The sequence below is a fragment of the Octopus bimaculoides genome, chromosome 13, assembly GCF_046866305.1.
Source record: "Octopus bimaculoides isolate indiv1 chromosome 13, ASM4686630v1, whole genome shotgun sequence".
Classification (NCBI taxonomy): Eukaryota; Metazoa; Mollusca; class Cephalopoda; order Octopoda; family Octopodidae; genus Octopus; species Octopus bimaculoides.
Window position 1 is genome coordinate 5,493,970 of NC_142940.1, and position 13,517 is coordinate 5,507,486.

The following is a 13,517-nucleotide window of genomic DNA, read 5'->3' on the forward strand; positions in this document are numbered from 1 at the left end:
TACTATGATACTCTGGACTAGTGATTAGAACGCCGCAGCAAAGAATTGCGAAACTGATTCCTCATGTCGAGAAAACCAGCAGGAGACTTATAGGTCGACCAAGAATGAGGTGGTTGTACATAATATCCACAGCTTCAGTTGATCACACTTAGGAACCCAACCAGAAAGTGTAATGATGTTTACTTCTGAGAGGAATCTATGGAGGAGTTACCTGAACACTCAGTTAATCAGGAATATTGGGCCGAGAATATGTCTGTCAGATATATATACATTTCTATTCAAACTTTAGAAGACTGTCAACATTCATAAATTTGTTAAATGAATATATTCAATGACAATTTGTACGCTTTATTGCTACAACTGAATATGCAATCCTTTACTCATTTAAATGTCTGCACTGTCAAATGTTATAAATATAGTTTATACAAATAACTTCAAATCATGACATTTATTACAAAACAATGAGGTCAAATGGTAAAAAAGGGTGGTAAACATTTACAGACCCACCCTATTTTAACATGCGCGCGATTTTGTTAAATAGTCGAGCAAAACAGAGTGAAGCAGCATTGACAAACATCATTACTTTGTCTTGGATAGTGTTGTGTTTTATTCTTTTCTTTTAATATGAAAACAAATATTTATGTTTTTCTTTGAGAACTGTCCCTACAATCACATATTTTCACAAATACATTTCTTTCTTCCCACATATACACATACATAGTCTCTCTCTCTCTCTCTCTCCTCCCTCTCTCTCTCTCTCTCTCACCTCTCTCTCTCTCTCTCTCTCTCTCTCTCTCCTTCTTCATCTTCTCTCACTTACATGCACGTACAAACGCGCACAAACGTATTCACATACATAGCACACGAAAAATAATTTGTGGTGTTAAAAAAGATTACTGTAAATACAGGTCAGTTTACAGCTTATATGAAATTATTGTTCATTTTGTCAATGTTATTATCACTAAGGTATGTTCCTTTAACAATATTATGAACACTAGTCAAGGCGGCACTTCATTCGTTTTTACGTTCTTAGTTCAAATTCCGCTGAGGTTAACTGCCTTTCATCCCTTCGGGATCGATAAAAGAAGTAGTTGTTGCATACTGGTGTAGATCTAATCGACTCCCCTGCCCCCAAGAATTTCAGGCCTTGTGCCTACAGTAAGAAGAATATTATGAACACTATTTAAGGCGACGAGTTGGCTGGATCGTTACCACCTCGGAAAAAATGCTTAGAGGCATTTCAAATGTTTTTCTCTTCATTATTTTTCGGAAAAGTGCTTTTGCTTCTGAAAACCGTTTTCTGCCAATCAGCCATCTTGGAGATTCATGGATAAACCTGAAGGTGTTCCATAAAAAGAGGCATAAAAAAAATTATTGGTAATTAAGTATCAATATTGTAACTGCTTTTGTAAGCAGGGATGATTTGAATACACACACACGTAAAAATTTGTTACCAATATTATAAGTATCATGAAACAGAGGTTATGTGTGAAATGCAATGGTTACTATAAAATAGAAGTTAAGTAATAGAAGAGGGACACCCATGATCTGCGTTTTAGTATTATTGTTACGATATCTGAAACTGTTTCCAAACAAATGAGCTACTTCACCTATATACAATATTCCGCAAACTTGACATGCTATGTTATATATCAGGTTGAAGAATTTCTCTAACGTGTAAAATCACAATGGTTTCAATCTCCTCACCGGTATTGTAAATTTCAAAATCAAAAATTGAGTTTTTTACTCAAAGTAACGAAAATCATAAAGCAAAATGTAAAAGCATCTGAAGCTGTGTCTGAGACCCTCTTTCGTTCTCCTTTCGAATCCGGTTCACTGCTTTTGTGGTGCTAATACACGTATAAAAGCGATTAAACCTATATATATTTTTCTCTGTCAAAAACTATACATAACTGAAGGGGTCATAATAAGATCGAAACATCACACGCGTTTACTCCCATGCTTGAAAATCTTAGGATAATATAAAAATTTTCCTAGATTAGTATCTTCGTCGCTACATCTCAAGTTAGGTTTATTTACACAAACCAGTTTGTGAATTAAAGCAAAGTAAATGTGTGTCAGCTTTACATTCAAATATTTAATTCGTTTCCGCTTCAATGAACTTCAAGTGGTGCTAATTAATAGAATTACGCAACTGTATTATGAATATTTATTATGTAAATTTCGATACTTATATATTAGAATAATTTAATTCACTGAAATACAAGCAGGTCCTTGTGAGAGACTTACTGCAAGAAATATAAAGACTCACTATTCTATTGCCTTGATGAAAATTTCGTACGGTAAAGTAAAGCAGTTACTCTTTTACTCTTTTACTTGTTTCAGTCAACTGACTGCGGCCATGCTGGAGTACCGCCTTTAGTCGAGCATATCGACCCCAGGATTTATTCTTTGTAAGCCTAGTACTTAGTCTATCGTTCTCTTTTGCCGAAACGTTAAGTTACGGGGACGTAAACACACCAGCATCGATTGTCAAGCAATGCTGGGGGAACAAACACAGACACACAAACATATACACACACATACATACATATATATATATATATATATATATATACATATATACGATGGGCTTCTTTCAGTTTCCGTCTACCAAATCCACTCACAAGGCTTTGGTCGGCCCGAGGCTATAGTAGAAGACGCTTGCCCAAGGTGCCACGCAGTGGGACTGAATCCAGAACCATGTGGTTGGTAAGCAAGTTACTTACCACACAGCCACTCCTGCGCCTGGTTGGTAAGTATAGTTACTTATTTTGGATAAATATTCTCACATAAACATGTACATGCAGTCACCGTGTGTGAATATATATATTGTTGTTGTTGGTATCCTCTTGTCTCGAGAGACAATGAAGTTGCGCATAAACTAATCCAGTCTGGTTTTTACATTTCATGTCCTCTCCAGTTTTGCGCAGGCCTGGGCAAGATGTAAGAAAATCCTGGGTAGCCCAATCGTCAGGATTCCTCTCTCGACCTTGCTGACGTAGTCCAAAGGAGTGCAGAGCATTACGTTTGGCACCAGCTTGGTTGCAGGAGCTGCTGGAAGAGTGTCGAGTCGAACACTAAACTGCCTACGGGGCTCCCCTCCGGATTTCTTTGAAGGTTGTCTCCTTTCCGTAACCCTGGATAGGGGCCCATACCAGGTACTATCAGCTGGAGCCAGCTGAGCCTGGGACTCGTGTCAGGCAGGGTCGTCACTTCCTGAAGTAGTGAAGAAAATCGCTACCCACTACCTATGTATATATATATATATATATATATATATATATATATGTACATACATGTACATATATATGCATATACTCATATATTGTTTATATATATATATATATATATATATATATATATATATATATATATATATATATATATATATATATATATATATATTATTCACCTATTAAAGTAACATTGTTATTGAATAGGTAATATAAACTAGTAAATTCTTCGGATATTCAATATATCTTAAGTATATTTTATACCTAGCTAAACTGTTATATATATATATATATATATATATATATATATATATATATATATATATATATATATATATATATATATATATATATATATACATGAAATACACTTAAGGGATATTGAGTATCCGAAGAATTTAATAATTTTTATTACCTACATCAATAACAATGTTACTTCAATAGGTGAATAAAACAAACATACAGTTAATTAATATATAAATATTAGTCAAAAATGACTTATTCTTATATATTAATAAACTTTATGTTTATTTTATTCACCTATTGAAGTAACATTGTTATATATATATATATATATATATATATATATATATATATATATATATATATATATATATATATATATATATATATATGTATATATATATATATATATATATATATATATATATATATATATATATATATATATATATATATATATATATATATATATATATATATATATATATATATATATATATATATATATATATATATATATATATATATATATATATATATATATATATATATATATATATATATATATATATATATATATATATATATATATATATATATATATATATATATATATATATATATATATATTAGTAGCCCGCGCTTTTAACAACCACTACGCCATATAGCGTAGTGGTTAAGAGCGCGGGCTACTAACCCCAAGAATCCGAGAACGATTCCAGGCAGTGGCCTGAATAATAATAATAATAATAATAATAATAATAATAACAACAACAACATCGAAAAATACCTTAGAAATGAGAACCCAGGTTCGAAATTTCCCCAAGACACCTGATGAAGGCTGGAGGGTATATCAGCCGAAACGTTGTGTTAACAACAAACAAGATGAGGACAAATATCCGTCAATTGTAAATAATGTACATAATTCCTCATCTCTTAAATATAGAACTGTAATATATATATATATATATATATATATATATATATATGTATGTATGTATGTATGTATGTATGTATGTCTGTGTGTGTGTTTGTGAGTGTATATTGTTGGCCATATAGACATATACATACAGACATACATGCATGCATACATACAGATATATATATATATATATATATATATATATATATATATAAATCAGAAATGGAAAAACGAAATAATTAATTATAAATGCAATTCAATTAAAATATTGTATACGAACAAATGATATTTTTCGTTAAGAAGCTATGTTAATCTGATGAAGCATCATTACATATTATTCAAAAACTTCGTTTTATTAATGAAGCTGAAACAGGTGTAATTTATAAGATGCGCCATTTTTTTTTGTATAAAATGCGCCATTTTTTTTTGTATAAAATATATAAATTGAATTGAATTTATAATTGTTCAATTTATTGTTTTGCTTTTCCATTTCTGACTTATATTTATGTCAGAAACTGAAAAGCGAAACAATATATTGAACAATTATGAATTCAATTCAATTTATATATTTTATACAAAAAAATGGCACATCTCATAAATTACAGCTGTTTCAGTTTCATGTAATGATGCTTCATCAAATTAACATACCTTCTTAACTACTTGAAGAAAAATATCATTTTGTTCGTATATGCATGCATGTATGTTTGTATGTATATGTATATACGGCCAAGAATATACACTCACAAACAGACACACACACACACACACACACACACACACACACACACACTCTCTCTCTCTCTCTCTCTCTCTCTCTCTCTCTCTCTCTCTCTCTCTCTCTCTCTCTCTCTCTCCCTCTCTCGCATGCATTTTCTGTGTCTTCTCTTACTCAGTAATGCACTAATGCATAGAATGATATAATCATACATACATACATATTCACACATGTATACCTACATATATATATATATATATATATATATATATATATATATATATATATATATATATATAAGACAGAGATAGACAGAAAAAGGAAAGTGTCCCTTGCATTTGGAAACTACGGAAATATTTAGAAAAACATTTCATTTAATTTTTCCACAATTTAATTGTTTTTCATGCTTTACTCTAAGTTGAAAAAGTCGCAAAGACTGAAACCGGTAACTAAATTGTTCTTCATGATAAAATTATTTTAGCATTTTCTACCTTGTCGTGTTTTCCTTATACATATCAGCTCCTGTGTCTCTTTTCAACCTTCTACATACATTCATATTCGCACATAGATACCTATATATATATATATATATATATGTACAGATCGGGTTGATCCGGTGAAGGAAGTCGGTTGCATGCACAATGTTTTCGAAGCTGATATGAAAGTAAAGAAAGCAGATGAACGAAAGTAGATATCAGGAGAATATACCAATGGAATAGAAATACACTAAAATAATGAAGTAATAATCCTGTCTTTATCTATTTGGCTTATTTCTATTCGCAACTTTTTGAGAAGGACCGAGAGAGCAAACTTGGGTGGTGTGGTCGGTGGAAGTCGCATGTTGACAGTCTGTAGGGGATTGGTGGTAGACAAAAATGTCAACGTCATCGGAGAAGTTCTGAGAACCGATCAAAAGAAATTACCTTTGGAAAACTATTTTTTATTCTTGCAAGAAAAATATAGCTTGTTGCCTAAAATAACCGATGTTAATATAATAACCGTATTACAATATATCTGCTAACATTGTATACTCTGAATAGACGTGAATAATTTTACTCATTCAATTAATATTTTTTTTATTTTTGTTTCTCTTTGAAATATTCTTTTAGGTAAATGAAAATAACAAATTTGAAGAGAAGTTCTAAAATATCTGTGTTGTTACAATGGATGAAAACGAAGAATATCAACTGGAATCAAAAGCACAAACATCTACACGTAAATAATTATATATGTTCCAATTACGACTCGTTCATAAACTTTCTTATGAACTAATTATTTTAATAATTGATTAACGTGTTAGAAAGTATTTTAACCCGAGAAATGTTTTGTTTTGTTCTAGTGGATTTATATGTGCACTGATTGTGATTTAGTTTATTTAAGGAAAGAAAAAGTAATAATATAAAATTTAATACCTGGATAATATTTCGACACCAAATTTTATAATCATATTCGAACAAATAAGTCGAGATTTTATCCTTTGCTAAACATTCACAAGATTTATTGTGAATAATTCTTAACATTCCTCTCTGCGTTGATATTAGTAAGTATGCAACACCAGTCTGGAATTGAACAAACGTACGCCTTCAGTAAAACATTGATAGGGTTTCTGTCCCGACGATAATCTGTCGAACCAACATTGATTTCAATCAAGAACATCAAGAGGTTGGATTTAGAAAACTGAAAATATCCTCATAAAAATTGATAATGAAGTAGCGAAAAATGATGAACAAATAGCAATGATTTGGGTACGTAAACAACAGATGTTAAGGGAAACAGGAAAGCTAGGCGATTAGCAAAAGAAGAAAGACAAAAAGAAAGAAGATAAACTACTACGTTGTGAATCTTTCACAAGTCAAATGAAACATTCCATATACACGGTGTAGTAGCATAAATAACAAGATGGATTTTACTTTCTACATTGCTTCATTGTAAGACCAATGGAATGATGTTTTTTTCACGTGGCTTACGTCAAATTTAAAGTAAATTCACACAAATAGTTTTGATTACTTGAGGATAAACCTCATATCGTTATGCAACTATAATATACTACAAAGCATATTAAACGTTTTATAAGTCAATGCTGTGTCCTACTGTGTTAGCAGTGCTATTAAATCACATGTTGAGGTTAACACAGTTGGAAACGGTATTGCTCAGTGCTGGCTATAACTTCAATTGAAAATCTGGAGAGATAACCTTAACAAATAATTCTAATATCAATATTTCTATCTACAATGTAATTTTATTGAACAACAAAGCCCATTACGAAGTATTTTCATTTTGATATTTATATAATTAATATTATAATAATATGTATATATCACATGGTTTATATTATTAATTTTTCAGGTATATCAGATAAAGATATTACACACATTTTAGAAATATGTGGTAGTTTTGGACCTTATCAGCACTGGTTATTAACTTATATTTTTATGATATGGATGCTGACAGAATTTCCGGCGGTGAACATGACATTTCTCACAGCAAGCGTTCCTTTCTTATGTTATCCACCAAATTGTAATGCTTCGTTAATTCCTGCAAATCTTACAGAGAATGAATATTTGCAAATGCTTCAACCAGACGGCGACGATCAGTGTTCTGTATATAACAATAGTTTCACTGGGACATATTATACAACACCACCAAGTAATTCATCTAAACTACAGTGTCCTTATGGACGGAAATTTCTGACGGAGGAGTTTTCTACAATTGTAAGCGAGGTGAGTGAATGAATGAATCGATTAACTAATTGCTGTATTACAATATACACATGTATATACCTACATATATATATATATATATATATATATATATATATATATATATATATGTGTGTGTGTGTGTGTGTGTGTGTGTGTGTGTGTGTGTGTGTGTGTGTGTGTGTGTGTGTGTGTGTGTGTGTATGCATGCATGTATGTATGAATGTATACGTGTGTAGGAGTATCTGTGTGTGTATATATATATATATACATACACACATATGTGTTTGTATATATGTATGCATATATATTCGTGTGTGTGTGTGTGAGAGAGAGAGTATTTGTCAAGAAGTAGAGAGTATTTTTTCCAGCTTCAAAATTTCGAAACCCAAAGAGTACCGCATCAGGAATAGTTAGCAGGAAACAGGGTCAATAGGTGGCTGCTGATAACCAGCGTAGATCTAGTGAAAATCTTATCTTAAGTACTCAAAGAATTTAAGTACAAGAGTGTTTAGAAGCTGTTTTTATAGGCTGATATTAGGGTGTTTGTATCAGAAAGTAATCAGACAATTCCTAGGCGTTGGTGACTATATAGACTTGTTAAAGTTATGGCTTAATAGTAAGAACGATTTCAATTGTTTTTTTGTTTTTTTTGTAAATATTTTGATTTCATAGTAATTGTTCAGAAATATCTAATTTAATTATAGATAATATTTGCGAAAATTTTTGTTTGATTAACCAATGCGACATTACCTATAAAAACCAAACTATTTGTTCCTCGAAATAAAGAGCAATACTAAGTAAATACCCCGAGCTGTATAATTCCATATTTAAACAAAAAGTGAGTGAAATTCTTGATTTTGTAATCTGATATCATTTATTTTCTGACAGTTTGATTTAATATGTGAGAGAAAATGGTTAAAATCCACTTTGCAGTCGGTTTATTTTGTTGGTTATCTTGTTGGATCAATTGTATTTGGGATTTTATGTGACAGGTGAGAGACTTTTCTTTGTATTAATATCTCTGAATGTCATATCCTTTCTTCTGCTTCATACTGACACAAAAACACAATTTTTCATCACCGGTGACGATGCTACAGCATCATTCTGAGATCACGAATAGAGCCTGGTGGCGGATGAACAAACCTGGCGGCGATAGAACGCTGGAGTTTGTCTCTTTCGCTCAGAGTGTGTGACACATAGGCACTGAGGTTTTGGACCTTATCTATCAAATAAAGGTGATGGGCAATAGTATAATGAGAGCATCCCTAGTGGCTTGGCGCATTCGCGCGGATCCTTGAGGATGAGCCAGTTTAATTGAGGCAGATATACTCACGAATACATACAGGTACATGACTCACTGTCAAATATCGTTTTAATTTTTGTGTTCCAAACAGAATTACGTATGAAATATATTCTTATATTTTAGCGCATGTGTAATACATATGTAAACAACATAAGATTGGTCATGTAATGTAAAGTTTATTGTTTTACAGGTTTGTCACCAGTCTGTTATATTATGGAGTAACTCTTAATTCTGTTGATGTGGCAGGAAACCACTATTTAAACTACTTGTTGCTGGCAGTTGTTGAATTGCCATCCCTTTTATTCTGCTGTTATTTGTTTACACGTTTTGACCATCGCAAGCCTATTAGTTTCATTATGATGTTTAGTGGATTAAATTGCATTGTCTCAAATTTTGTAACCGAAGGTAATGTATATCATAATTTTTTTAATAATTTATACACTTTTATTTTATTTTTCAGGGAAATCATTATTGAGTTTTAACTTATATAAAATCGATATTTGAATCAATTTTGTAATGAGTACTTTTTTAGGTTGTGTAAAACAAAAAAAGGTTCACAAATATATTGTAACAAATACCTGGTTATGATTCACTAATACTGAACTACAAATGTGCTTTTCGATACAAATTTATTAATTCATGAAGAACTATGAAGAAAAGCATCACACGGAACGAGAAAATGAATTCACCATATTCTTACTGGATTTTAATTCTATACCGCGTGATTTAGGTGGCGAGCTGGCAGAATCGTTGCCGCGCCGAACAAAATGCTTAGCGGCATTTTTTCCAACTTTTTGCTCAGAGTTCGCCTTTCATCCTTTTGAAGTCGATAAAATAAGTACCAGTTGAGTACTAGGGTCGATGTAATTGACTTAACCACCGCGAAATCGCTAGCCTTGTGCCAAACTTTGAAATTAATATTATGCCATGTGCTTGCATACATTTGTTGTACAGTCAATATGTCGGTGATAGATCTTCCATCTCTTACCAAATTATATAGACCTGATTAATAATCAATAGCATTTTGATATACCATCTTTCGAATTGCTCAACAATCGTAGGGTCTTTGTTAGGGTTCTCAAACTAATTACATTACGCAATTATCTGGTTGAGTTATATTATACGAATTGTTACGATATGTTCCGGATGATAAGAGACTCGAAATAATTTTCTTTTTATAAGATGAAGATTTGGCATTTATTTTAGACACGAAATTCTTTGACTTAACAAAAATCATTTATAGTCATATACGATGCAGGATTACATGAAAATGTTCTTTTACGCTAATGGATATTTATTTTTTTACATTTCATAATACCTGTGATTAGATTTCGATTTTATATTTTAGGTTCATTCTGGTTTCCTGTTATCTTGGTTGTTCTAGTAAAGTTTGGAATCTCTGCAGCTTTTGCTTCAAACTATCTCTTATCAGCAGAAATATTCCCAACAGTTGTTCGGTAAGTGTTATTCTGACTTTCTTTGTGAAAATGTTTAAGTTTCACTTAAACCAAGTTGATAAATTTTCAAATTATTTATCGTAAATTTCGGTTGTTGCGGTACAATACCTGTATCAAGCGCAACAATTTCACATTTCACCCAATTATTACTAATTTGCTCGCCACCTCACCATGACTTTACTGCTTCACCGATTCAGTGCATGTTTTAATCGTTTTACCATCAAATTAATATTTGAACCTGTCGCTATAGGAGTTATTCATCTCATCATGAATCTATCATTTCATTTTTTATACTATGTGATTACGTCAAACCATTTCATTGTATGTTTCGCTCGTCTATCAATGATGAACTTCAACACCCTGTTACTGATTAACGATGGGGCACAGAGTAGAGAACTGTATTTACCAATAGACAATGAGCCGTCAAGTAAACGAGACATAAGTTCATTGATGGATATATTACATCAGTCTATGATATAATTAGAAATAATCTCAAGAAAAGAATGAGGCGATTGGCACCACTGATTATTTAGTATGGCTGAGTGCACATTTTCCACTGCAAAGATATTAGTATTCAATAATCTTTCAATACTACAGGCTGATCAGACTTCTTCAGTATTCCGGTTATTTTCCTTTGCTTTTATGTAGAAATGAATTATTAAAACAAACGAAAGAAATGAATCCTACCAGATTATATTAACCTATATTATTTTTGTTTGCAGAACAAATGGGTTAGGTATATCTTCCGTTTTTTCCTGCGTCGGTTCTATAAGTTCACCCTTTATACTGCAACTTTCATTCTATGCCAAATGGCTTCCTCTCAGTATCTACGGCGTTCTCTCAGTTATATCCAGTATACTGTTGCTATTCTTGCCAGAAACAAAAGATAAAGACTTGCCACTAACCTTTGAAGATTTGGACAACTAGAAAACATGAAAATATTAGTAAAATTCGGAAACTGTTTTCAATGACAACCAAAAGAAGAAAAATAATGTTTTCGACTGAATATATTGGAGAATTTCAGTTTTAAGGACTCTCAGCGTTGATATTTTACAATAAATGTTCTTGAAAACAAAATCAAATGATCTCATGTGAATTTTAAAATATTTTGTTTTGAAAATTTCCATATATTAAGTGATGTTGACTCAATACATTGTAACATTTTGATGGAGTAAATTCCAGTGAAATAAATCAGTTACATTGAATATTTTGTTGTCCTCAAAGTATTACGAGTGAGACTGGAAGTCACCTTTTAAATAGCACATCGAAACTGTATGATTTCTATTTAATAACAGCCGATATAAAAGTCGGTCGGTCGGTCGGTTGGTTTGTTGGTTGAATGATTTCTCCAGTCATGCATTACGTCGTAGAGGCGAGTGAGCGTACCACCTAAGAGGTGGAGGATGAGTGAGTGCACATACTAGGTTTTTTGGCAAGTAACGAATAAAGAAGCGTTACACACACACACACACACACACACACACACACACACAGTGAGAGAAAGAATCATAGAAACAGAGAAGGGGGAGAAGGAGATAGGAGGGGGATGGAATGGATCATATATCTATATATCACATATATATATCTATAATATAAATTGAAGTTGGCTGACCGTTGTATTCTTTCTTGTCTTGAGGTTCACGGCCAAACGGCTGGGTGGATTCGCATGAAAAATGGTACACATGTGGAGACGGGTTCATTGATTGGAATGCGCTTTCTATTTTTTTCCTAGCCACCATACTTACAGAGAAAATCGATTAAAACAACCTGCGTGCGTGTATGTCACTGAAGCCATTGTTGCATACATATAATAAATAAATAAACTGAATGATAAATTTCAGTTATCTCTCTCTTTCTTTCTTTCTCTCTCTCTCTCATATACACATACACCATCAACATTACTCTCTCTGTCGCGCACACCCCATCAAACATACACACTCACACACACACAGACATACGCACGCACATCAATTATCCCCTCTCACCACAACTTCAAAAGAAGTTCAGTCATAAAACTATCCATGTCTCTTCATTCGTCGCCCACTTCAAAAGATCGCCTTTCCTTTTCACTTGTCCGGCCATTGATCGAGAGATAAAACACAAACTAACTCCTACTAAATGTTAAAATCCCGCCAAAATTACACACACATACACACACGCAAACAGACCCAGTTATCTGCCGCCTCAAAAGCTTCGTACTTGCCATGCCAGCCAACATAAGTCAATGACACACAAATTCACTCACTCACTCTATCTCTCTTTCTTACCCTCTTTCTCTCTCACATACACACACACACACACATCCATTTCATATATCTTTCAATTTCTGCTCTCTGCAAATAAAATTTTTACGGATAAAACTGCTTACAAAAATTGCGATTAATGTATAATTTCTTTCTATGTTCATAATTAAATAAATCTTTTAATGATTAGACAGACGTCTAATAGAATAGCTCTCACAAACAGACTACGTACAAATTCTTTCTTCACAACTCCAGAAGCCATTTTCTGACAGGAGGATGTGAAATCTTCATACAGCTGGAGGCTCCAATCGAAACAGGACACGAAATGATCAGGTTGAGAAACGCTGTTATAGATTATGCATAACCGAAAACGATCACAGCCACATCATCCAAACAGACCAGGTGAAACTGGGTTTAGCTGCTAGTATATATATATATATATATATATATATATATATATATATACACACACACACGTGACAGGCTTCTTTCAGTTTCTGTCTACCAAATTCACTCACAAGGCTTTCGACAACCCAGGACTTTAGCAAAAGACACTTGCCCATGGGGATGCACAGTGGGACTGAACCTGAAACAGTGTGGTTGAGGAGCAAAGTTCTTAACCACACAGCTATGCATGCAGCTAAATGTAAACATAAGTAAAGAATGATGCTTAAAAGAAAACCAGTCACAGAAAGA

The 13,517-nt window shown here is 32.6% G+C and overlaps 1 protein-coding gene across 3 annotated transcripts; it reads left to right on the top strand.

Annotated features, from left to right (window-relative positions):
- The first annotated feature begins 780 nt into the window (after window positions 1-780).
- Window positions 781-11,655, top strand: LOC106872421 (organic cation transporter protein). 3 transcript variants are annotated; one of them, XM_089361440.1, is made up of 8 exons: window positions 781-908; window positions 2,604-2,755; window positions 6,226-6,331; window positions 7,463-7,836; window positions 8,707-8,810; window positions 9,312-9,526; window positions 10,470-10,578; window positions 11,301-11,655. In XM_089361440.1, the coding sequence occupies exons 3-8, from the start codon at window positions 6,280-6,282 to the stop codon at window positions 11,503-11,505; spliced, it is 1,059 nt and encodes a 352-aa protein (XP_089217566.1). In that variant the 5' UTR covers window positions 781-908; window positions 2,604-2,755; window positions 6,226-6,279; the 3' UTR covers window positions 11,506-11,655. The 3 variants fall into 3 exon arrangements, with proteins under 3 accessions (XP_089217566.1, XP_014774902.2, XP_089217567.1); XM_014919416.3 differs by lacking the exon at window positions 2,604-2,755 and having other exon boundaries at window positions 798-908; window positions 11,301-11,640; XM_089361441.1 differs by lacking the exons at window positions 781-908; window positions 9,312-9,526 and having other exon boundaries at window positions 2,621-2,755; window positions 11,301-11,604.
- The last annotated feature ends 1,862 nt before the right edge of the window (window positions 11,656-13,517 follow it).

Coding starts and splice junctions, on each gene's coding strand:
- LOC106872421 (XM_089361440.1), top strand. CDS start 6,280: ATGGATGAAAACGAAGAATATCAACTGGAATCAAAAGCACAAACATCT. Junction 7,837..8,706: donor TTTCTACAATTGTAAGCGAG/GTGAGTGAATGA, acceptor ATTTTCTGACAG/TTTGATTTAATATGTGAGAG. Junction 10,579..11,300: donor ATATTCCCAACAGTTGTTCG/GTAAGTGTTATT, acceptor TTTTGTTTGCAG/AACAAATGGGTTAGGTATAT.